Source organism: Strigops habroptila, chromosome 3 (assembly GCF_004027225.2).
Source record: "Strigops habroptila isolate Jane chromosome 3, bStrHab1.2.pri, whole genome shotgun sequence".
Lineage (NCBI taxonomy): Eukaryota > Metazoa > Chordata > Aves > Psittaciformes > Psittacidae > Strigops > Strigops habroptila.
This window is the reverse complement of record NC_044279.2, coordinates 7,362,658-7,388,811: the sequence shown is the minus strand read 5'-3', so window position 1 is coordinate 7,388,811 and position 26,154 is coordinate 7,362,658. Positions and strand designations below refer to the sequence as shown.

At 49.2% G+C, this 26,154-nt stretch overlaps 1 protein-coding gene across 6 annotated transcripts in view; it reads left to right on the top strand.

Annotated features, from left to right (window-relative positions):
* FRMD4A (FERM domain containing 4A) overlaps positions 1 to 26,154 on the top strand; it is a 372,724-nt gene that overhangs the window by 341,217 nt on the left and 5,353 nt on the right. For all 6 annotated transcript variants that reach the window (XM_030478613.1, XM_030478614.1, XM_032919794.1 and 3 more), the window contains 9 exons: positions 1,078 to 1,219; positions 9,389 to 9,522; positions 12,804 to 12,926; positions 16,042 to 16,270; positions 18,139 to 18,195; positions 18,654 to 18,891; positions 19,286 to 19,450; positions 21,224 to 22,083; positions 24,413 to 24,509. In XM_030478613.1, coding sequence (XP_030334473.1) covers positions 1,078 to 1,219; positions 9,389 to 9,522; positions 12,804 to 12,926; positions 16,042 to 16,270; positions 18,139 to 18,195; positions 18,654 to 18,891; positions 19,286 to 19,450; positions 21,224 to 22,083; positions 24,413 to 24,509 — 2,045 coding nt within the window. The remainder of the gene's footprint in view (positions 1 to 1,077; positions 1,220 to 9,388; positions 9,523 to 12,803; positions 12,927 to 16,041; positions 16,271 to 18,138; positions 18,196 to 18,653; positions 18,892 to 19,285; positions 19,451 to 21,223; positions 22,084 to 24,412; positions 24,510 to 26,154) is intronic.

Here is a 26,154-nt window from a genome sequence, read left to right as displayed (position 1 = left end):
TAAGCTCCTTGCATTTGTGACTGAGGAGCTCACATGGGGGTCAGCGAATAAGAAGCTAATTTCCAGGCTGGAGATGAAATAGCAGTCATTTTTGTGTGCCATGTTACAGTGAGCTTCTTCCTGGCTGTCAATTCCCTCCTTGTTAGCATGGCTTGTTACCTGAAGCAAATTCAACCAGCAATACGTAAAATAGAGCTCAGAGCGTAAGCGTTAGTTCAGAATTGAAGTGCTTGAAGATGACCCCAGTGAGAAATGAGGTAGAGGACTGGAGAGAATTGCTATTTTAAGGTGATCCTAAGGCTGTACTGGTCAGAAAAAGGACTGAAAAATACATGTGGCCACCCAGGACAGCCTCACATGTAGGGTTCTTCCCAGCAGTGCTAGGGATATAACTGAAGAGCCATCCCCAGCAATTTTGATCAGTGTTCTTGGTCCTTTTGTCCATGTTAAGCACCTGCTAGAGGCTGTCAGGAGGATCGACTGAAGATAGATGGTGCCCTAGTGTGACCAGTTACTGAGCTGGGACTGGTTCTTGTTTCTTACTGGAGTAATGTTAATGCTTGAAGAGGTCCTCATAGTAGGGGCGGCTTGTTGGTCTGGACCATAACCTGAATGTGTTTTCTTGCGAGTATTTTCTTCCATCTTCTCATGACAGCCCCTTTAAGTCATGTCCCCACTGTGTCTTGGTCCAAAGCAGATTTGGAAAGGCCCCTCCTGGCTTCCTTTAGATGCTAGAGATGGTCTTTAGCCTTTGGTCTTTGCAGGTTGGCATTTCGGAAGGTTTCTTATTGTATGTGGTAACACAGTGAATCCATACCTGGTTTGTTTCAGAGGGAAAAACGTGCGTGGCAAAGCAGAGAAAATAAACAGCAGGAAACAATGCCAGAATTGTACCCACTTAAGAATGTAAAAAGTGCAGCAGTGAATACCGTGCCAGATTGCTTCTATTCTTGTAAAAGAATCCAAGTTTGCTCTGGAGGCCTGTTTCCTGCCACAGCAAAAGGAACTTTTTCCTTCTGTGAGCTTTAAATAAACACTTTTTAATAGCTCGTTACTAACTCCTGTGTCCATGTCCAGTCCAAGATTCATGCTGCGAGAAGCCTGAGCGAGATTGCGATTGACCTGACCGAAACTGGAACTCTCAAGACCTCAAAGCTGGCCAACATGGGGAGTAAAGGCAAAATTATCAGCGGCAGCAGCGGGAGTCTTCTGTCATCAGGTAGGTCCTTTACCCTGTAACTGGAGAGAGTATGGTGGGAAGGGCCATGGCCATGGTGTAATGGGGACCTGCACTGCAGAAATGAAAGTCACTTCCCTTTAGCCTTTCTGTCTATCCAGGCGTCTGTCTCTCAGCACATTGCTCCACAAACAGCACAGGCAGCAGCCTCCCCTTCTCTCATTACCACCACTCATTTCCTCTTTGGCCCCAGGATGTCATCTCCAACCTCTCGCTTTCCAGCTGAGACCTGGTCTGTCTTCACAGTTCCTACCATAATCATCCCTAGGCACCCAGCTCATCCCTAGGCAGATGTGTTTGGGAAGGAGCTCCCAGCCAGCCAGTGCAGACCCTAGGGAAGCTGAAGCTGGGAATTGGTGATGGCCCTCAGCAGCGTTGGGGCAGGGTGGCTTCTTCACAGAGTACACATCTGCTTTGCTTCTCTATTGCTGGAATTTGGCTGGTGTCCCAGGCTTCAAAGAGCTCTTCCCTAGCACTCTCTACCAAACTAGTGCAAGGACCTAGAGGTTTCTATTTCTGGCTTAGAGCACCTTCCTGTATGAGGAAGACATAATCTCTGAAAGAAACCCAAAAGATGTTGATACAAAGAAGGAGAAGAGAAGGACCAGAGAAGAGGAGTCAGGACGTTGTATCTCTTTGATACTCTTATGTCAGACTGAACCAGGCAAGCTGTGTGTAAAACAGTGCTAAATGTCACTTCACGAGCAAAGCTTGATAGGTTGCAAAGAGCTTGAAGCTGCTCAGGTAAGCAGCTCTTCAGGAAGGCAAGGTTGCTGGTATCCCTGTAATTAACAGTTCCAGTCAATTAAATGCCTTCTGTTAAGCATCACATCAAGTTATCAAAACTGATTGTGTTGAGATGTGTAACAGCAGAGAATAACCCTCTCATGCTTGACAAGGGAAGAGTCCGCCTAAGAACACCAATGCTTTAAAACTGAGCCCACACTGGTGTAGCAGATCAGCTTTGCACCACTATATCCTTCACGTCTCTTAAAACCCACTCTTTCCTGCTTGGAAAATATCCAGCAAGGGGTTAAAATGTGCAGTGTTTACAGAGCTCCAGAGCAGCCTGCTGTGCAATTCCTTGCCTTGCCTGCAAACAGAGATGCCTTTCTGCTCCTCAGTCTTCCTGACAAAGTATACAATCCACCGTCTGTGCCTCCCATCGCTCAGGGAGTTGCAGTAGCTGAGAGCTCCCAGAGCGGTGTCAGGTTGTCAGAGCTCTTTATTTGTTTGGCATTTTTTCCAGCTCTCCTGCTGGAAAGTAAATAACGTTAAGTACCCCAAGGAAGTTCTTTAGGTCTTTTCAAGACCGAAGCCTCCTGGGCACCATTCCTAAGTTTGTGAGAGCTACTTGGTAGTAATCCTGTTTTCATGTTGATACACTGACTTTTTGGTTTCCTGGAAAGAAGCATGGGGGTCTGCTTCTCTCACACCCAGAGAGAGCAGTAGCCAGATGAAAGCCAGCAGAAAATCAGGCCCAGGAAAGCTTCAGAGCCTCTCATGGTTATGTGGATGGATATCCCACACTGGGAGCTGCCCATGCTTTTATTGCTGCATGTTTTCTGCTCCCAGCTCAAATCCCTTCTGTCTGAGCATGGGGCTGGTAGACTCAGCAGAACTGCAGTAGTGACTAGGCCCATGCAGAGTTCATTCACCAGGAGAGTCATTTCTTCAGTCCTGAATAGGTGGATCTGTCTACCTGGACGCCTGTGCAGGACTGTCTGAACCTCTGTTTCAGTGCTGCTCGTGGGCCAGGCGAGCGTGGCTCCCTCCAGATCCCTATGTTCAGACCTGCCCTTTATGTCCTACCAGCTGTGAGGACAGAGCTCTCCCCAAAATGCTAAGGAGAGCTGTGGGGTTTGCTGTGTGCCTTCCACCACAGCTGCCAGGAAGTATAGAGAGAAGACATCTGGCAGAGATTCCAGACAGATACCATGGAATGGGAGACCCTGGATTGCTTCCACAGTCACCTTCTGCTCCAAAAGCCCTTTCCCTCATCCCAGCTGGCAGAGGTAGCCCAGCCCTGTCCCACTGGACTGGAGGGGGCATTCACTGCCTGTCCCACTGGGCAGAGCCCCTGGCTCCATCCCAACCTTTGAATTTCCTCCCATTGTGCCAGAGATTATCAGCACACAGCCACAACAATGATGGGTTATCGTGGTACAGCCTGCGTGCTGGAGAGAATAAGTGCAAATGATTAAGTGGCCACAGTAGATTTCCAGGCTATAAATACCCTGCGTGACTCGTAATCACAAGGGTAGGACCAAATGTTTGCCCCCACTTCCCTACTCTTCTCAGTCCTTTTTTCCTGGAAATTACTTGTAGTCGTTTCCTCTCTCCATCTCACTCCTCCTCACTGAAGGGGCTGTCAGCACCATGAGGAGTCTGCTGAAACTGGCATGTCTCCCCTGGGTTTGGAGCAAGGCTACAAGGAAAATCTGTTGTGGCTGCCACAGTTGTCACACTGGCTGGTGAAGATCCTGCAGTGCAGTGTGAGGCAGTCACTGCCCCACATCACTTACAGCCTCAGGATACAGCAGAGAGGAGATGGAGTCTTACACTGGGACAGTGACTTCCTCATGGTCACAGTGGTTTAAGGCCAAAGCTGGAGCTCCTCCGTGTTTCCCAGGCCCTTGGTCTCAGTCTGTGTCCAGTGCAGAGTTGCAGTTGTGATACCTGGTGCTCCCAGGTCCATTTCTGACGAGCTAACTCCTTAACTTTTATTCTCATTTTGGCTCTGAAGGGGCCCCCCAGAGCAGTGGGCTGCTGTGATTTAGCTTAGGGATCTGCTCAGGACCCCTGTGCATCTGGGACAAGATTTGCCCCTGAATAAAAGCTCTGCTTTCACAGTGGCAGGAACCCTCATCAGAGCCAGCAGTGATAATTATTAGAACAAAATCAAGTTAGGTCTGAGGTGGATTTTTCCTTCGGAGCAATCTGTGCCATAAGAGCTCTGCAGGGCTCTTGTCTAGTGAGGAGCCCCGTTATCACTGGGTTACCATTGCTCTGAACACCAGATCACCTTCTTCATCTCAGAGATGCCGCAGAGGAGCTCACTGAGCCCCATTCCTTCAGTACCAAGTGGAGGTTTCCTGTGCAGGGGCCTGTTTATATGCAAAATGCCACGACAGAGCCCAGGCAGCCGGTTCTCCATCCGGGAGGGTTGTATCCCAGCTGGATCACCCGGCGGGTGCCGGAGCGGATAACAGCACCCGCACAGCCTCCGGTATGGCCCATGAGCACGGGGGGCCATGAAGACGAGTCTCCCACAGGATATGTGAGCGCATCCTGTGTGGAGCAGCTCCAGCTGGAGGATATCCTATGTGTCGGGCCGAGACGAGAGATAGCGGCTGTCTGAGGTTACTGGCTGTTGTGTGCTGACATCCTGGCGTGGTGAGTCAGCCCGGGCTCTGGCACCGAGCAAGTGTGGGGGGACAGCCATGCACAGGGGACACCAGCCAAGTGCCAGTGAGCTGGAGCCAGCAGACAGATGTAGCATGAAGCGTTTGCCATATTTAGATATGTTTTTCCTGGAGAGGAAGACTCATAAAATGAGAAATAGAATCATAACATCAACTGGGTTGGAAAAGACCTTAAAGATTATCAAGTCCAACCATTACCTCAGCACTGCCAAGGCCACCACTAAACCATGTCACTGGGGGCCTTGTCTGCATGTTAGTGAACACTTCCAGGGACGGTGACTCCACCACTACCCTGAGCAGCCTGTTCCAATGCCTGGCAATCCTTTCAGTGAAGAAACTTTTCCTAATAGAACTGATGCCTGGATGCTTTTGCCTTGCCACCTTGTTGCATCTGATAGGACAAGATGAAACAGCCTCAAGCTGCACCAGGGGAGATTTAGGCTGGATATTAGAGCCTATCTGCTCTTCAGCATCCCATCTACCCTCCCTGCTTGTTTTCATCCTTCTCATTTATACCTTTTCCAAGCTGACACCACTCTGCTACGATAGGTGGAGGAAATAGGGACAACCAGTGAGTCACTGCTAGGGCTTTCCTCTCCAAATGGTGGTTCGTATTGCTAGTCTCATCCCTTTGACAAGCTTTAAAGCAAAGCTTGGCTTGGAAGTGACACTTGGTAGCCAGGGCCCCCTGCAGATCTGCACAGGCACAGCACATTGCTTTGCTTGGATCCTTTGGGAGTGTGACTCACTTCATATCCCCATCAACATCACCAAGACTGTCCTGACCTCACCGATATTGGAATTAACCAGCCCATTAGCACTGGTAAAGAAGCTCAGCCATTAATTCTGCTGAAGGAGTGAGTTGGACAAGGGAGGACCATGTTCTCCCCCCATTTCACAGCTCATGTTCTCCCGAATGTCAGTGGATGGAGAAACAGCCCATAGAGGCCAAGAGGGAATCAGAAGATGAGTAGTGTATCCACAAACTAATAGGGTATTAAGTGGATGTTCAGGTCACCAAGACCTGTATCCCACCCTGTATGGTAAGGAGGAAAGGACATGTACAATTAACTTGGCTTTGAAATTAAATCAGCAACATCAGCTATAAAACCAGCCCCCAGCTCAGTGGGTTCATGCTAAGAAAACGGTCCTGTGCTTGCTACCTGGTGTGTTTTCACAACCCTTTTTCTTTTAGGGACATCAAATGGTTCTGCAGAAGTTTGTGTTTGGTAAATCTTTGCACAGCAAATGGGAAGGAGGCTGAGTAATAATTGTCACAGAAAGGTTCAAAAGCCATACAGGGAAATTACATATTTCAGCAACATTTCACCTGTTTAATGCATTAGGAATTAGCCCTAAGTGTAAGAGATAAAATACCCGAGAAAGCCTCCCAGTCAACCATCCCTGTTGCAGCAGGACTCTCTCGTGTTAGGACTGATCTTTCAGGACTGGTTTTTCTTTGTCGATGATCCCCTTTGGAAGACACTGGGCAGCCATGACTCAGTGAGCATCATATGTAAGAAGGCTGATTTAAGGTAGTATCTGCTTGATTGGTTTGGTTTGTGCTGGTCTTTGATTATTTCTCTGGTTGTTTTTATGGCCTTTTGATTTGTTCTGACATTTTCGGGTCAGTTGCCACTGGCTTTAGAAGTGGGTCTGTGGTCACAACCTTGCTCGAGGCTGGATTAATACATATTTATAAGTAAAGAGCCTCTAATGGAAGCTGTGGGCAGCCCAGCAATACAAAGCACTGCTCTCTGCTCGTTTACAAGCATCTCACGGGGGTGTGAGTCTCTTGACTGATCAAGTCTCCCATTTGCTTTTCACTTGTGAGAACAAGCAGAGAATCCAACACATAGAAATCAAATAATACACCCCAAAATAGTTCAGTTTTTAAAGAAAAAATAATAAATTTTAAAACCCCAAACAGAACAGAACAGTTTCTGAAGGAGAAAGGTCTGAAGAAAGTCCTGCATTATGCCCAAGAGATTACCTAAGTCTATTATCTAAGCTATGGTCAAGCTAAAAAACTTCAGGATCACAAGCCATGAACTGAGTGCCTTTGAACCCTCACTGCACTAGAAGAGTTTGTGATACAAAGACACACTTGGAAACGGTTAATTTGAACTGGTTTAGTAGTGGTTGTGGCAATCTTGGGGTAATGGTTGGACTGGATGATCTTAAAGGTCTTTTCCAACGTATCTGATTCTACAATTCTATGGTTAATGCCAAGGAGGGGTTGAGTTTGGTTTCAGCAGTAATCCCATTGCTTAACTCAGAACATGACGATGAGCTTCCAGATCTCCCCCAGTCCCTTTGCTTTCTGGAAGGGGTAAAAAGATGGTCAGATGTGCTCTCAGTGGACACTGCCACCGAACACCGGTTGAGACCAGTGTGGTTCTCACACAGGGTAAGCGCAGCTGGAGCAGATGCTGTGAACTGTCTGTGCTTGATTTGGGTCTGGACCAGCTCAGCCAGAAGGCGTTTGTTTCCTTCTTGTCGGCGTACCCCGGCTCAGCGCAGGCGTCTGGCCAGGGTTTGGGCTATTCATATGCTTTTAAATGTTTCAGCATCTCTGTAGCTGCTGTGGCAACCCACAGTGCAAATACGAACAGCTTTTAAAAATAAACCTGAGGCTGGTGTGGAGGTAGGGAGCAGAGAGGAAGGAAAGGGGAACAGCAGTTGAAAGGGAAACGTAAGTCATTAAAGCTGTCATAAATGAAAAGAAAAAGGGTTGAAACATCTGTTGGAGTCATGAGCAAGTTTTTACCAGGACTCAGCAGTTTTTTGGCAATTCAGTAAAGAAATTCAGCAGTTCAGCTTTCGCTAGTAACAGCTCACCAGGGTTACCATTAAGAATTACTAAATGTTAGAGAGCATTTGCCAGTGCAAACACAAGGCTCCTCTAGAAGATCCCATCAAGTTCTTGCAGCACAGATGTGTTGGCAGAATTGAGTTCTGTTGCTCTATGAAAGCAAACCCAAATGAAATGAGGATGACTACGACTAAAGAAGTATCTTACCAGGAGCTTGTCCTCCTTTGTGTGATGATGCTCAACCTGTCTGACCTTTAGAAAGCCCTTTGTCCACATCCCCCCTTCTAGGAGAGCCATATAAAAGGTGTGAGGAGGAGGGGTGGTGTTTCATAGAGTTAAGTGCCAGCTGTCTTCCTGCATGAAAACTGCAGAAAATACTGGTGGAAGAGATCTGTGAGGTTCTCAGCTCCCTCTGGGCCAATGCAGAACTGTTTCATGGCACCGTTTGCCTCAGTCCTCTTTCAGTTTATCTTTAATGGTCTGCTGGAATAGTAGCAATGAAAGATGAAGCTGAAAGCACAAATTTCACTTTGTTTTGGTGCCAAAACAAAGAGTTGTTCCCAGGTTCCTTCCAGAGCTCTGTGAAATGGCAGCAACCAACCTCCTCAGGGTGAGTGTTCTCACTGTACGCTTGGAGGACAAACCAATTCTATGATTCTGTGATTCTATGCCACCCCATAGAAGGCATCTCAGATACCTTAGATCACCTGTACACCTCTGTTCAGCCCAGCTCAAGACCCACTATGGAGTTTATTAAAAAGGGATCAGATGTTGGCTTAGGTAGAGCTTCAGAGCTGTGCGTGGGGCAGAGCTTTAGTGTGGAGCTGTAGCTCTCAGTGTTGTTTGTGGGCAGATGTGGGACCATACCGCTGAATCCACCACAGACACCAGAACTCAGCTTTCCATAAAGCTAAGGGTGGATGCTTTGAACTACAGCTTAACAACAGCCAGTAATATGAGTGAAAAGCATGTAGAGATAGTGTTTACCCCTTCTTGAGCTTGCTTTTCATCTCACAGAATGGCCGTACCCTTCATGTCCTTACTCTGTGGCCAAGAGGTGTATCAGCTGCTCAAGTTGGGGACCCAAAAATGGATGCAAGCAACAATGCTGCTTCTTTGACATGCTAGATCTGGGGCCACAATTGGTGCACCATCCCAAAACAAAATAACATCAGGTATACCATCAGTAAGTTCCCCTAAAGAGCTGAAGTTACGAATGCTGTCATGACTTCTGAGCAACAGAGTCTGACTTAATGCGTGGCCTTACTTCAGTGGAAGTTGCTGGGTAATTGCCACTTGAAAAGGCAAGCCATTTGGACATCCAGTTTAAATATCTTGACCCGTGTCTTCACCAGAAACAGCTACTGTCCCAGGGGGACCTGTGGGTTATTGTTGTTTTGGTATGTTTTACAGGAATCTTGGTAGGTAATTTTGTTCCATTACATTTTCTCACAGAACAGGCACTCTGTAGGTGGATTGAATTAAACGTGTGCTACAAGGAAAATTGCAGTTCTTAAGAAGCAGGTTGTATTGTCAAATGGTTTCTCCTAAGCTTAATTTCCAAAAAATGCGTTTCCAGGGATTCATAAACTGTGCTGTTATTTGCCATTGGGAACTTGCATGGGAATGGTATATTTTTTTTCCTAGGATCTTTACATGAATGATTGTGTTGCTTTTATTTTTTCCAGATAATGATTACAAGTGTCTTTGTGTGCCCCTCTGTCCAATCTGTGTCTGATAGCTTAAACATTAAGAATTTGCCGTAAACAAACATGACTGGGCAACACCTGCTTCATGTCATAGTCTGATTCCCTTTTGGAAGGGCTGCATCCAGGCTTTGGTAAAATTACAAGTGCTCCAGATGTGTATTCTGCTCTCAGCTGGCCTAGTGAAATCATTGTTTATTGACAGGTTCCCAAGAGTCAGACAGTTCTCAGTCTGCCAAGAAAGACATGCTGGCTGCATTGAAATCCAGGCAAGAAGCTTTGGAAGAGACACTGCGCCAACGCTTGGAAGAGCTGAAGAAGCTCTGTCTCCGGGAAGCGGTAGGCAATGGGCTCTTTATACCTGTAACACCTTGTTGCTTGCATTGTTGTAGCATGCTCCTTGTTTGAAGCTGGTGTGGAGCCAGGAGAAGAGATTCCTTCCGTAGTCACCTCTTATAAGGCCCATTGTACAAAGACCTAAGGAAGGTCCAGATGTTTCAGCTCCAGATTGCAATGTCACAGGATGTTTGCCCCACAGAGAAGGGAACCCCATGTCAGTACCCCGTTGGCTTGGGGCTAGGATGTGCTCCATGTCTGCTGTTTGAAAGTGTGTTTAAATGCATTCAGCCACACTTCTTATTGACTTTGGTGGGAATATGCAGCTACCTAATGGCATAGGAAAGGCTGTCCTGCATACTGGTAATCACTTCTCAAATGCTTTTGGCTTCATTATCAAAAAAAACCCAAAACAGGCTGATACACTTTCTTCATGGAGCAGGCCTCACCTCATGTGCTTTTCTTCTCCCAGCACATTCTTACATACAGCACACAAGGTCTTGTCTGCTTCATGTACATTCCCTTCATCCAATAAGCTCTGGCACCGATGGAGGGGAATTACAGTGTCGTGGCAGACCTTGCGAATTGGAACCACTGTGGTCATCCCAGGACGTGCAGGACAGCTCAGGAATTCATAACCTTCCCACTCGCTTGCCAGTTCATCCTTGGAGTACACAGGAGACCAGCTTAGAGATCAGTTTAGTGTTTGGGGAAGCCACAACCCCACTGCAGCTGCACGTGGAGATCAGCAGCAGCATACTCTTGGGTCATTCATCAGTCCTCCTTTGTTTATCAGGCCTGAAAATGTGAATTTAATAACAAATGGTGCTGTGTGACACAAGAGGAAGCTGGCTGCAGAGAGTGGCACTGAGATCTTCCAGTTGTTGCTTAATACTTGATGTGTGTCTTGCCTGTGACAAAAATGGGAGCAGTAGGTCACTGGTTCAGCTGTTGTTGCACTTTGTTTTGATTACTCTATAGTTTTAACACCAAGAATGAGTTGTGAAAAAACACCTCTCAACAAAGAACGTCAGCAGAAGTCTCTGCTGCCCCTGTTCCCATCCTTTACTACACACAAGCAATCCTTTCCCACCTAGTTGACTTCAGCAGACAACTTGTGCTGATAAAGGTCACAGGAACAGATCCATCTCCTCAGTCCATTGAGTACAGAGCCAAGATCATCTGCAGGAAGCAGTCAGGTGCTCTTTGGGGGCTGATGGACAAGGGCTGGAGGTCTCTACTTGGCCTGGAGGAATTTACCACCCTGCGCTAACACTGCCTGACTGCCAATGACTAATGCCTTGCAGAAGCATGCAGAAGATGTGCTTCTGCCACAGTTGCAGGAGCTCACAGCCTAGTGCCTTCGCTTTAACCCCAGGCACTTTGCAGCAGCTCCCACTGGGGCATGGAGCTGCTGGTAAGGAGCAATATTTCCTTCATGTGCTGCAGCAAGGCTGGCCAGAGCCCATCTGTCAGCACCTTAAGAGCTGGTAGAAAGTGTTGGTGCTTTCTGTAGGTGATCCAAGAGAGGCAGTTGATGGACACGTGGAATCTGACCCTGTCTTGCAACCCTACAGCTCATCCATCAGCAGCATGTAGTTGGAAGTATTTCCTCTCAGGCTGCCCTTCATGCTCTCTGCCTTGGCATGGGAATGGCCAGAACAGGGGGAGAAGACTGAAAGCCAGAAGATAAAAAAGGGTTAAAAGTGGGGGCATAATCAAATCAGCATGGCCAGAGCCATTCATAACGGTGGCATCAGGTTACTCCAGGCCATCACTACTCCAGTTACTTATTAATTTAGATTACATTTCAGGACCGTGCCTGTGAATACTTTCCAGCTTATGGAGGCAGCATGGTAGCCCACATTAATTTTGTTCTGCTCCACTCTCGGGCATTTTACAGACGGTATTAACTCTTTCCCCACTGCTTCATAGTAAGTTAGGGGTTGTGAAGAAAATACCCTTGTTTCCTTCGGGAAAGGATACAGGAATCTGTGTCTTGATGCAGTGCTTAGAGCCACATCTCACCAGAAGGAATAGGTTTTGGAAGAGAAGCTGAAATAACCCCACAGGGCTGGAGAGGCAACGCAGAATGGGACTGAGACATCGCAACGGTGCCTCCCGCAATAGGGGGTTGTGCACGTCGGCACAGAGCTGTGCTGCAAACCCATTTTTGCTGGGAATTGCTTAAAGGAGGGATTTGAAAAGGCCAGGTCCTTGTTTCCTAGTGACCTGAAAACAGTAGAAAGAAAAACCCCATTAGGGAGCGGGGGAGAGGCTGGGGCAGGCAGGGGCCTGAGCTGCACAGCACTCGCATTAAGGTCAGCTGCTGTTCTTTGGGATTCAGATGATTTAGGTTACTCTGCCAGCTGGATCCTCTCAAGGCTGATGCTAAGGAACACAAAAGCCTTTTGTCCTTCCTGGGGAGACTTTTGAGTACAAGGAGGCTCCTGCCTTTTTCTGTAGGCATTTGAATGCCTCCAATTCAGATATGTGTGGCTGTATTGTGTAGTCCAGGGGAAAAAACCCACAGCATTAACATCAGTAGTGGCACTCGCTGCTTCCTGTGTTCCAGATATTGCTCAGTTCTGGGGGGTTTGCTTCAGATTTTGAACAAATCTTTGCAAATAACCCCATCAGTCTGACAAAGCATCATCTAATACTGCTCCAGAGCCGCCTCTGAGATCACTGGGGTTTGGAAGGGGCTCTGATACATGAAGTGTTATCAGACAGGTAATGAGGTACCAGGCACTGCTTTCAGTGACCATTTTCAGTGCATTCCTCTCAGACACATCATGAATCAGGTGGGAATGTTTTGCTGTGCGGGTCATAACCTGCGCGGCTGTTGCTTTTGTGGCTTTCTGACTCAGCAGACCTGCATCCTGCATGAAGGCTCTTGGATCTGCTCACTCCCCTCTCAGAAGCAGCACAGCAGATAGAAACTCTTCTTTCCTGCTCACCCTGCAGCAGTCTCTTCAGCCTCAGGCCCCAACGCCCTAAGGATGGGCACCATCTACAGACCTACCCTGGGCAGGCCACAAGAATAATCTGTATTCATTCATTCATTCACTCACAGGTTAAAGAAAAGTTCCCCACCCTCAGTGTCAGGTTCTGGGATGAGTTTGCAGGGCTGGGTGCTCTCCTCTATGTATATCATCTGGCTGAACTGGATGTGTTGTTAATGAGCGCCTGTCATTTTGCAGTCCCAGTTGAAGAATGGTGTTGTGCTGTCTCTGCTCTGCTGCAGGACTTCCCAGACCACTAACAGCGTTTTCTGCTTACAGGAGCTCACAGGAAAGCTGCCACGAGAATACCCCCTGGATCCTGGGGAGGAGCCGCCTATTGTAAGGAGAAGAATAGGAACTGCCTTTAAACTGGATGAGCAGAAAATCCTGCCTAAGGGAGAGGTGAGGCTGTGCCCTTCCCTTACAGCCCCATGTCCCCACCTCAGGTCTCTAAGATACCCACCGTGCATCACATAGGAAACGTCAGTCCTACAGTCATATTTACACTGAATGACTGTAGTTGGTCATAGTGCCATTATGTATGTATATAGTCAGATATAAAGCAGGGGAAGCAGTGAGAGTTGGTGGCCTTAATTCAGACTCAGAGTACAGGTGAAACCCTCAAGGCTCAGCCCTGGCTTTGCTAGAGGTAGCAGAAATAGCCTGGGTGACCAACGGGACCATGACAGTCCAAGTGCTCTGGTGACCAAGTGCAGTGGCTTGTGTGAGTAGGGAGCACACCAGGAGCCCCTTGAGCCATCTGAGCTCTGCTGCTGCCCTGAGTTATCGCAAACAGCTCTTGCTCTCTGCTTCAGCAGCAATCTGAATTCACATCTCCCCTAAGCGGGGAGAAAAGCATCACAATTATCCATCTTAGCCCTGCAACAGCAAGATGAAAGCATTTTGCTCCCCAGTCCTTAAACAAAAGAGCCTTCATCCCTACCTATGGGGAGCTGGAATTATGTTTTCCTAAGTTTGCCAGGGAGTGTTTGTTCTCTTCCCTTGCTCCCACAATGTGCTGGGTCAGTGCCCTGAACCGTGGCTGTGAAAACAGGCCTGCAGCAGCTGTAAGGCGGGACCGGATCCACAGAAAAGCTATTGTCTGCAGAGACGCATTTGTCTCAAGACACTTGTGTATATTCCAGGCTTGAGTTTCCCTTTTATTTTTGTAAGAGGAGAGACTGAAGCTGTGTGACTGTGTGGTTTGGGGCTCGGCTCAGCCAGGGAATTAACTGTTTGTCGTTTCATTGGCATTTTCCTGCTGCTGAAAAAATAAACAGCTGGAGCTCTATAGTTGTGTTGTCAGTGGAGCCTGGGAGAGGAATTCCAGCAGTCAAATATTCATGAACCAACACATTTAATTAAGCTTTTCAAAGGGAAAGCACGGCTTAGCTGAGTTACTCCTGAAACCCCTGCAGTCTGTTGGCTGCTCAGTTAGAACCTGATCTCCAGCTTCCCCACACCTTACTGCTACAAGGCAGCTTTTGGGGCCAGCAGGTGAGGAATCTCCTTACTCCGGTGGCAAGGTTAGCTGGGGAGAGCAGGAAGATAAAGCAGCTCCTCCCCCCTGCAGGCACTCTGTCTTTTGGCAGCAGCAATCCAAACGTGCTGACTCAGCTTTCCTCTGCCACCCTTTTCATCTGTCAAACTGTAAGACCAGGTTGAAAACCATAATTTTCTCTTCTTGAGGAATGATGTTGAGCTGTGTTTATTTGGCTGCCTGTTTGAGAGCATTTAGAGAGGCCAGCGGTGATTTTCGTGTGCTTTTCAGCAAGTGCAAACATTAGAAACTCCATTTAAAACGAAAGGTGAAATACTCCCTCAGGCACGTAAATTCAGGACTGATATAACCAACTGTGACAAGGACCTGAAGCGAGGACCTTCCGTCTGAAGGCAGATGATAGCTCTCATTTTCAGAGGCTTTATTTATAGGGGCCTCACTGGAAGAAAATAAACAGTTATGGCCCAGAGGAAAATGAATATGTTTTTTCTAAGGTATACTGGATGATTTAGAACTGAATCTGTGAAGGTCTGAAATGACAGCTCACATCGAGCTCACTGTACCTTTAGTAAGAGCTTTGTCAGAGTAAGACTTGCGCAAAAGGGTCCTATTGAATTTCTCGGTAATCGCCTCTACCTGGTCCTTAATTCCTGATTCTGGGAAGGATTTTACCAGAAGACCGGTTCCAGGCCTTAAAACTCCACGGTGTTAAATTCACTTTTAATAAGTTGGCACTGATAGAGCTTAGAAACTTTTCAAAGCAAAAAGGGATCTGTTAAGGTGGGGAGTTGGTTCAGTCTTCAGTAAAGTGAGGGAAATGATCATTATGGGTTCAAGGCGATGCTGACTCACCACTGACAGCAAAGGGATAAAGCCCACAATAAAAACCTGAGAGAACAACTTCAGTCTGACCAAATCCCACAGCTCTTGCAGCATACACTGCTGCTCAACAAAGAGAAAGGGTCTGAATTTGCATCACGGGGATCTCCATGAATATACGTCCGTCAGCGCTTGCCATCTGAACTCGCTCCATTCACTGCCAGTAAAAAAGCTTGTCCTTTTTTCCCCCTAATTTGCAGTGTGCTGTGTTCCCCTTTCCAGCAAACAGCAGAAACTCCTTCGAGCTGGGGAAGGTAGCCAGATCCCTTGCAGATTAGCAGGGATCTTTGGAGCTCACAGCTTGGGGTCCCTGTGCAGACCAGGAAGCCCTATATCAGCTTCTGCATTGGCATAGCTTGGGCTAAATCCCTTGACTTTGGAGGATAACTAAAAACCCGCAGGTAGCTTCCAGGGTACCCCTGGTTGCATTTAAAAACTCAGCTGAGACCCTGCAAGGGCTAATGTTGGAGGCACCAGTTATCTCTGGCATACAGAAAGCTTACTGTTCGCACTGCTTGCTCTGAAATCACCCTCCTGGCTTGTACCTTGAGGAGACAATTCTCTGGTGCAGTCAGTTGCAGCAGCCCATACTGATCCCTGGTTTTTGACAGCCATAGGCCAGGGAGGAATTATCCCATCTTTGGCTTTTTTACCCCAAAGAGTTTGGTGGGTGCCAAGCAAACGTGTCAAGGAGGTTAAAGCTGTAGCTTTGCATCAGTAGGTAGCACTGATTTCAAATGGGGCTCAAATTTGGAGGTAGGAAACAAGGAGGAGTGGATAAGTAGGCAGGGGTCACCCATAGATGGGTGTAACAGGATGGATGTGTCAGCAGTAGAGCTAGGTCATACTGAACTGCACGAACAGCCAAACAGCACAGCAGGGCTAGGGCTGGAGCACACATGTCCCTCTTGCATGGGTCATCACTTCCACCAGCTGTGCTCCAGGCACTTGTGTGAGCAGATGAAGGTGGGATGGGTATGCTCAGGGAGCCCCTGAGATGAAGAGAGCAGCATGACCATGGATGCTTTGCTGATGGAGAGCCCTGGTTGGAGGCCATTGGCAAGGTTCAGGGGGAGCTTCCCCATAGCTGTGCTGGGAGAGTTTGGTGGTAGCCCGAATCCACTTGCCTTTCCCCAGGAGGCAGAGCTGGAGCGCCTGGAGAGGGAGTTTGCCATTCAGTCCCAGATCACAGAGGCTGCCCGGCGCCTGGCCAGTGACCCAAATGTCAGCAAGAAGCTGAAGAAGCAGAGGAAGACATCCTACCTGAATGCACTGAAGAAACTGCAGGAGATCGAGAACGCCATCAATGAGTATCGCATCAAGTCTGGGAAGAAGCCAACCCAGAGAGCATCCCTGATCATAGATGGTAAGTGGGACAGTGGGACAGCACCCACAGCATCATCGAAAGGTCTGTGGAGGCACAGATCATAGAATCACAGAATGGTTTGGGTTGGAAAAGACCTTAAGATCATCTAGTTCCAACCCCCTGCCATGGGCAGGGACACCTCACACTAGACCATGTCACCCAAGGCTCTGTCCAACCTGGCCTTGAACACCGCCAGGGATGGAGCATTTACCACTTCTCTGGGCAACCTGTGCCAGCGCCTCACCACCCTCACAGTAAAGAACTTCTTCCTTATATTTAACCTGAGCTTCTCCTATTTAAGTTTGAACCCATCACCCCTTGTCCTGTCACTACAGTCCCTGATGAAGAGTCCCTCTCAGCATCCTTGTAGCCCCCTTTAGACACTGGAAGCTGCTCTGAGGTCTCCACACAGCTTCTCTTCTCCAGGCTGAACAGCCCCAACTTTCGCAGCCTGTCTCCATACAGGAGGTGCTCCAGCCCCTGATCATCTTCGTGGCCTCCTCTGTCCCTCTTCTTCCTTCTCCTGTCTGGAGGACTCTGCAGGTGCTGTCCTCTCTCATCCTGTGTGCTGTCTGAGGATGCCTGCTCTGTGTGCTGTGCGCTGGGGATGTGCTGGTTCACAGCACAGGGAGCAGTGTCACGCTGCAGAGTACAAGCCTGTCGGGAAAGCAGACTGTGAGCCCTTTGTTCACGTCTAACATGGCTGTGTTAACGTCTCCTCCAGAGTGGTGCTGTACAAATACAATCAGTGTTCACAGATTGGGGTGAGCTCTCTAGCTGAAAGGCATCTGTACAATCAAAGTGTGGCAGTGTCATTGCTGTGTTCAAATGCCTTTTTTTTTTTTGCTCTTTAATTTTTTCTTCTACAGTGGAATTCTCAGGGCACTTTATGGATTACTGGGTTGTTGATTGGTTTTTCATGAAATCCATTAGCTTGCTGCCATGGTTCTTTCTCCCTTGCTGATTTTGCCCTTTCCCTTTGACTTGCAGAGCTTTTCTCTGTGCCTTTGTAGCATGAACTGAGATTAGAGCTGCTGGATTTGTGACCTGGGTACCAAGTTGCACCGCAGCCAGGGATAACAGACAGCCAGGAAGACACGGGATGGGGGAGGCAGCTCAGTGTGTGCATGCAAAGGATGTGAGAGCTTCTCCTGCTGCTACAGAGGTTGCTCAGAAAGCATTTCCCTCTATCACACGAAACCGGTACCTAGAGTTAGCAACAGGACGATCATTTTAAGAAGGTGGAGATCAAACCTAGAGTCCTTAAGGCCCGAGACAGAAGTCTTGCTAATGGCACCATGCCATTTTGCATCCTCTGGGGATCTCAGCTCTCCCTTGTGACTTAGTCTTAATCCCCATTAATTGACAAGAGTTAGCAGCTCCCTGAAAGGCAGCCTGCTAGTGAGAGGCCTGGCCTGCAGCTCTGCCCTCAGGGACTGAGAGTAGGCTGAGTCAGTTGTTCATAGCAATCTTGCCTCTCAGCTATGGGAGGAGGAAGACCTGGGTGACTGTTTAAGGCTCAGACTCAGTGGACAGAGATCATGGTGCAGTTCAGTAGTCACAGTGATTCTCGGGACCATAGAATCACAGAGTGGTTTGGGTTGGAAGGGACCTTAAAGCTCATCCAGTTCCAACCCCCTGCCACGGGCAGGGACACCTTCCACTAGAGCAGGTTGCTCCAAGCCCCTGTGTCCAACCTGGCCTTGAACACTGCCAGGGATGGGGCAGCCACAGCTTCTCAGGGCACCCTGTGCCAGCGCCTCAGCACCCTCACAGAGGAGAATTTTTTCCTAACATCCAATCTAAATCTCCCATCTGACCATCTAATATTTCCTAATCTGACCATCTTTATATTTTCTTCCCTTCAGAAGGAAACATTGCCAGTGAAGACAGCTCTCTCTCCGATGCCCTTGTTCTCGAGGATGGTACGTTGACCGCTGTATGTTCTAGAGGGCAGGAAGGAAAAAGGGAGGGATGTGTGAGCTCCTGGTTGACACTCAAAACGGAGGAACTGTTCTGTGTAATAACCCATGCAAAAATCCCAGTATCAAAAATGCTTGGTTTCCTATGACTCCACCTTGTAGGCAGACACCAGGCCGGGAGCAGTGGATATTGCTGCTGAATCTGAATTCTTTCAAAAGACAGACCCAGAATCGCCCTTATTTCCTCTTAAGGTTGCAGTTGGTTTAGTGCATTGCACACTCTTGCTGGCCCTTCTCTCCCAAAATGGGACTGTCAGCTGGTGCACTGCTAAAAGCTGGGTGTTCACGTTGCTCCTGAGCACAGGCAGGGGAAGCCGGGTGAGGAAGCAGGCTCAGGAGGTGGTGTGCTGCCATTGGAGGTATCACACAGCCATCACCTGTGTCCCTCCTTCTCTTCACAGAGGATTCTCAGGTCACCAGCACAATCTCCCCTCTCCAGTCCCCACACAAAGGACTCCCTCCCCGGCCCCCCCTGCACAACAGGCCTCCCCCTCCGCAGTCACTGGAAGGCCTCCGCCAGATGCATTACCACCGCAACGACTATGACAAGTCCCCCATCAAACCCAAGATGTGGAGCGAGTCCTCCTTGGATGAACCCTATGAGAAGGTCAAGAAACGCTCCTCACACAGTCATTCCAGGTGAGCCAGTTACCTTGAGACTCCATTCCAGAGATACCCTCTGCTTTCAGGAGGGACGGGTGTGAGCCCTGTCAAGCTTCCCTAAGCCATCCCATACCAAAAGGAGATTTTTAGGTGTTTTGGCCAATAGGCTGCAGCCATGAGTGCTGCTTCATGTCTTGATGTTATTGTAAAAACCATCTAGAAAAGAAGGATGGTGGATCATCATTTGGCAGGGCTTGACCTCTGGCTACTGCAGAAGCACAGACAATCCCTGGGATGCAGCAGCAGCTGCCCCAGCTCCTGACCCCCTCCCCACAAGATCACAGGCACATGCCTGAGGTCTGGAAAGAGGCGTGGGAGCCCTTTCCCCAAATCCCTCCCTGGGAGCTGAAGCAGCGTGTTTGCTCTGCAGCAGTCACAAGCGGTTCCCCAGCACCGGGAGCTGTGCCGAGGCGGGAGGGAGCAGCTCGCTGCAGAACAGCCCCATCCGGAGCCTTCCCCACTGGAATTCCCAGTCCAGCATGCCGTCGACGCCGGATCTACGGGTACGCAGTCCGCACTACGTCCACTCCACGCGGTAAGTCTTCTCTCACCTTGCTTACCCTGGAACAAATGTTCTTTTCTTCATCCTTCCCCCAGGATATGAATTAATTCCCAGTTCAGGAAAGGAAACAAACCAGTCCTGTTCATGTAAAAGGCTCATGTACGGTTGTTGCCAGTAGGGAATCTCTCCTGAACTGAGATCCTGAAATCACTTCAGATAAACATGATTCTGCCCCTCAAAAGTAATCAACCTTTTCTTCCGATGGGACCTTTCATCTCAGGGGCAGTTTATAGGTGCTACAAACCCCTTTAAAAGGGTTAAGGTGCTACTGCTAAACTCTGCAGTAAATTCCTCCATGGATCCCTGGAGAGAACATGTTGTTTCCTGTCTGATACACACTCTTGTGTAGTGTTAATTCTCTCTCATAGTTTGCTTGTGTGTGATCTTATGTGGAGAGAGACCCTGTGGAAAGCAATCCACCAAGGATTCAGGTGGTAGTGAAATGAGCCCAGGGCTGACAGAGGAAAGAGCTGAAGTGTGTAAGGGATGTGATTTGATGTGCATGGCCCAATTTGACTCCAATTTTCAGCAGGATTTCTACAAACTGTTCAGCTTTGCTGTTTTGTGGCAAATTCCATGGACACTGCAGGAAGCAGATCTGAGCCAAAGCTGTATGCTTTTAGATATCCTGCACTAAGGGGAAGTGGTGCCATCATTTAGCTCAGCATAAATCAAGAGCCATGCCAACACATCAGGCTTGGACAGAGACGACACAAGGCATTAAGACCCTGGGTTAAGTGTGTTAGAAGAGTTTGGCTGAGAGTACCTTTCACAAGTGCAATGTTTGTTAACACTGGAGCCAAGCTGCATGAGAAACAAGCCTGGCACAGGGCTTGAGAAGTGGCCTTGACCGGGTAGGGGCCGTTTGGGTCTTTGAAACAACCGCTGCTCGCTCTGTGGCTCATTCATGAGCTGCATGTCCTGGCCTTGGCCATCCATCACGCCAGTGTGTGGCTCGTCGCGGGGTGTTCCTGCTCCTTGAACAGATGGCTGAAGCTCTGCAAACAGCCGGGGTGAATAGAGACCACCCAGAACTGGCCATGAATCGAGCCTTGTAAGCTGTGATTTGGGGTATTTGCCTGAAGGGGCCATCACCCAGTAGCAGTCCTACACATGCTACCCATGGCTGGGCCCCAGTAAAACTGAACTGTGTGACGAGGTGACTTTTTCAGTGACCAGTGTAGAAATCACTGCATTCTGGGCTGAGCATGGGCAGTCTGTCTGTCTGTCTGTCTAACACCAGGTGGATTGTGCCTGTGTAGGGCATTCACAGGCTACTCATAAGAGAATCCTACCACCTTTGAGGCTAAAGTCTTGGGGGTTGCAGAGCTGGAGCGAGGTGAATCCCTGGTAACGCAGGGATGGTGCTGATCCAAACAGCTCTGCCATGGGGCCATAGCAGCAAAGCTGGGGCTTGAGGTTTTGCCCTTCAGACTGGATCTTTCCCAGGGTGGCAAACCACAGAGGAATTGGGCTGGGCAAGCACCATCTCATGTGGTGCTGCAGACTGAATGCCACCACCAGGGAGATTGGAGAGGAACAGGAATAGGACCTAATCACTCCAAACCCTGCAGCAGGGAAGCAGCTTGCTTTGCAGGCAGCAGCGCCACACAGTGCTGGAGGGGTCCAGGTTTTCAGTGCCTTCAGAGTCCATTGCCTGTGAAGCTGGTCTTGTGTGCAGAAGGGGATGGGGAGTGCTCTGTCCTGTCGACTTACCAGCCTGGGTTTCTTTCCTGGTACCTGCAGGTCAGTAGACATCAGCCCGACCAGACTGCACAGCTTAGCTCAGCACTTTAGACACCGGAGCTCCAGTTTGGAGTCGCAAGGCAAGCTCCTCGGCTCAGAAAATGAGACAGGGAGCCCTGATTTCTACACCCCAAGGACTCGTAGCAGTAACGGCTCTGACCCCATGGACGACTGCTCTTCCTGCACCAGCCATTCCAGCTCTGAGCACTACTACCCCGCTCAGATGAACCCCAACTACTCCACCCTGGCAGAGGACTCCCCATCGAAGGCCAGAGAGCGGCAGAGGCAAAGGCACAAATCAGCGGGCAACCTGGTCTCTTCCAATTCAGGGAGTATGCCCAACCTGGCTGCGAGGAACGGGACGGGACACCACCGTGTCTACCTGCACAGCCAGAGCCAACCCTCCTCCCAGTACAGGATCAAAGAATATCCCTTGTACATCGAGGGCAGCTCCACACCCGTGGTGGTGCGGAGCCTGGAGAACGACCAGGAGGGACACTACAGCGTGAAAGCACAATTCAAAACCTCCAACTCCTACACAGCGGGGGGGATGTTTAAGGAGAACTGGCATGGGGATGAAGTGGACTCTGTCAGGCTCACCCCCTCCCGCTCCCAAATCATAAGGACTCCATCTCTGGGCAGGGAGGGCCACGAGAAAGGCTCGGGTAGGACTGCGGTGTCGGACGAGCTGCGGCTCTGGTACCAGCGGTCCACGGCCTCCCACAAGGAGCACAGCCGCCTCTCGCACACGAGCTCCACCTCGTCGGACAGCAGCTCCCAGTACAGCACATCTTCACAAAGCACCTTTGTGGCGCACAGCCGGGTCACGAGAATGCCTCAGATGTGTAAAGCAACATCAGGTGAGAGCCAGGCCTGGACAAAGTGGGGGGATACAGGGGAAATTCAGGTTGGATATAACGATATTTACTGTGAGGGTGGTGAGGCACTGGCACAGGTTGCCCAGAGAAGTGGCAAATGCTCCATCCCTGGCAGTGTTCAAGGCCAGGTTGGACAGAGCCTTGGGTGACATGGTCTAGTGTGTGGCATCCCTGCCCATGGCATGGAGTTGGAACTGGATGATCTTAAGGTCTTTTCCAACCCAAACCATTCTGTGATTCTGTGATTCATGCAGCATGGGTTCATGCTGGAGAGCAAAGCCAGCCCATAGCACATTATCTGGCCTTCACATGCTGCTCACCAAGCCTGGAGGTGTAAGCCTGGAGGCAAGCCCTGTACAAAACACACATTGGGTGGGAATTTTTTCCATGGAAATCATCACTTTGCAATGATGGGCTCAAAAGACTTTGGGAGGGACTGAATAAAGCCCTGTTGTTGCCAGGTCTTTCCTCAGAGTGCAGTTGGGTTTTAGGTGATGGCACTAGGAGCCAAATGTGGAGAAACCATGGTGGGGAATCACTCTTAGTAACCACAGCAAGGAGAGTGATGCAGCAAGTGGGGGCTCAGCACAGACTAGGAGAGCGCGTGTCCTTGGTGGAATACCAAAAGCATGAGGAAAGCGAAGTGGGGAGCACCTCCATCCCCAGTGAAAATGCTTGAGCAGTGACGTCTCTGGGCACTGCTGAGACTTGGCTTTCCCATGCAGCTCCAGCACTGTGCTGATAACATCCTGCAATTCAGGGTGCTTAAGTTTGTGCAGTATTGTGCCCATCGGGCAGGTACAGAGCTTTGCACTCCTCTGTGCTGTTAATATTAAATGGTGAGAAAACGGCCAAATTCATTAAGCTGAGGAGGCCACTGCGTGTTATGAAACAGCTCAAGGTTAAATATTTACTGGCCATCAGTCACCGCTGGACAAGCCAGCTTGGACAGATCAAGGACTTGCTAAAACCTTGAATCCAGCCCCATGTGTGGAGTCAGAGAGGCAGTTTGACACCAGGCTCCTCGTGGAGCCAAGAAAAGGCTGATTTGTGTGTGATGCCAACACTTGGAGGAGGCTCAGATGTGGACCAAGACACAGTCCAATAGCTGCTGTAGCCATCCTGTGTCTCCATATGAAAATCAGTCTCCCCCGCTTTGATGAATGGACATTTCTGTTCCACCCAGCAGCAGAAAATGCTTGAACACTGGAAAGCTTTGCCCTGCTTAGCTTTGGAAACCATATCAGTTCAGTTAGGTGATTACCTAGTGGGGTTGGGGGGAGAGCACATAAAAGCTGCTGTCAAGGAGTCCATTCCCCCACCCAGCTGGGTCTTTAAATCTAAATGTGATATTTGGGCAGCACAGGTAAGTGTGCTCAGTAATCACAGCTTGTGGTGAGCAGTTGGCAGGTAGATTGTGTTCAGTGTCCAGTTAGAGCTATGGGAGGACACTGACCTCGGGGGCTGTTGGCTCCAAGGAGCAATTAAAGTTTGGGTTTGAGTGTCATTTGGCAGCAGCTGAAGATTTTAACAGCGTAGAAGTGGCTGCCAGGTAGAAACATCCATCATTTTAGTTGATGAGCCAATAGGTCTGCTGGACTGCACACTGCCCTTCAATAAGGATCATACTTCCAGGCAATATATTAAATTTGGAGGGTCAATATTGTATGAGGAGGAGGAAAGATTGGTCAAGTCATTTCTTATGTAGACCCTCACTGGGGAAACTCCTCCAGGAACCACTGCCAATGGCACATTTTTAGTCCAGCTTGTTTCCATCTTCCTCGAAGTAAGATGAACCTTCCTCTGGTCCCGTAGTAGCAGAGTGAAAGGTAGTTGTAGCTTTTGCAATCTTCAGAGCTGTCTTCCTCCTTTGCACATGAAGCAGTGTCCTTGTCCAGCCTGTCACCACTGCCCAGGGACACAGAGCATGTCGCACCACCCCGGGAAGCCGGCGGCTGAGCCTGGCAGGCTGGGCTCCTCCACTCCAGGTCCATGGGGATGTGTAGGAAAACCCATTAGCTTTCATGCTGGGACAAGTGTGGTGCTTCCCAGGCAGGCTCAGCACAGTCTGGGTGGTTGCATCCAGGCAGAAACAAAGCATTCCTGCAGAGCTGAGGATGGATCCAGCCATGACCCGCAGCAGTGCCAGCAGTAGGCTGGCTGCTCCCGTGCCGCGTTCGGGCGCAGGATGAGGTCTGACTCCCAGGCGGTGTTTCCTCACAGCCAGACATGTTCCTGCTGGTCTGACCACCCTGACCCTCATGCCCTCACCTCACCGGTTCTCTTCCTGCCCGCTTGGGTTGTTTTTCAGCTGCCTTACCTCACAGCCAGAGGAGTTCAACGCCATCGAGTGAGCTGGCAGCCACGCCGCCGGGCAGCCCGCACCACATCCTCGCGTGGCAGACCGGGTGAGTGTCCGTGCCGTCGGGTTAGACAACCCACTTCACCCAGTGCCACACAAGCACAGGGACAGCACACACAGGGGGAACATCTTCCAGGTCCTCCATAGCCTGCACAGAGCATTTCCAGCCTCCCATCCATAGTGGTGGAGCTCTAGTTGAGGCTGACCAAGACACATCCGCGCCACCCGCTCCAGCAGCACTGCTCCAAGCAGTGCTGGATCCACAGGGAAAGAAGCCTTGCAGGTTCTTCCTGCTTGGGCAGTCTCCTTCCTCCGATCTTCCCTATGTTGAAATAGCTGATCTTTTCTGTAGCAACTATCCCACTGGCTGTGCAGACCAAGAGGATCTTTGTTGGAAAGGCACGATTAGATGCCTGCCCTATCTGTGTCTAGTTTTTCTGCTAGGTTTTCCGTAGCCATGTATCTTAATGACTATTAAATGCACCTTTTCTCAGCTACCACTAACTTAACATGAGTGAGTCATTCCATGCAGGTAGCCATTACTCATGTAAATACAGTAATTGGGTTCTTTGGCACCTCCTTGTGAGGCAGCCAGTTCCAGGAGTAAAGAAAGAGCCTTCTGCGAGCTCCCATGGGTATTCTGCAGCCACCTCCTGTAGTTCTGGCCTGCCTCATGAAATAAAGATCATTTCCAGATCCCCTCTAACTCAGCACATCCCAGATTTTTGCATCTAAGTGGAGTTTGGTGAGATCAGCTATAAAGTTTGAGACTACAGTCCTCAAAATACCATGTCCTTGAGTAGGAAAACAGGTACGATCCCCTGAGTAGTGAATTGGGACCAGTAACATTGCAGACATTTCACTGTGCAGCCACTGGAAAATCTCATACTCCTTAATCTCTTCTGGTCACCTGTGACTGAGTTTGACCTCTGGTTTCACTCCAGCACTGCTTGTGGCTGCGCTTTAAAATGGAGATGAGGAGCACCATAACCACAACCCCCTTAGGCCTGCCTTGGCCTCACATGGGCTTTGCATGTGCTTCCAGCTTTAGAACAGGAGGATTTTCCTGGTCCCATTTCACAAAAAGCCAAGGGATCACAGGATAGGCAAATGGCAGCTGTCATCTTCACTGTACATTGACGTTTCCACTGTTAAGGGTTTGAGTCTAGACTCAAATCTCAGTCTCCATCCTGATCCTAACTCCTCTAAATATTTCTGTGATGCTCAGCAGTAAACCTGGTGAGCAGCCAGCTGAGAAATCTGTTTGGAAAAATCCCAACTCTTTCCATTTTTCCACTCAAGAAAACTCCTGCAGCCCGTCTCTCATAGCAAAAATGCATCAAGCCAAATTCTCAGCTGGTGAAAGTGAAGTTATTTAGATTTATAGCTTTGCACCAGCAACCAGTGCAAACAGAACTGGAGACAAATCAGCACTTACTTCATGCCTGAGCATAACACCCTGTTATAGATTCAGCTCCAGTTTGCTGTTAGATGCACAACACAAAGGGCAGGAGCTGGCTGTGCCCTCCCAGCGCGACTCAGGCAGATTGACAGTTCTCCCCAACATGTTTTTGTGTCACTAACTTTTCCTAAAGATGATTCATCAACTTGTTTCCCCACTGGATTAATAAGCTCGTAACAATGTCTGTGTCACTTCTTTTCTTTAACATTTCCTCTCTCCTCTTTCCTTC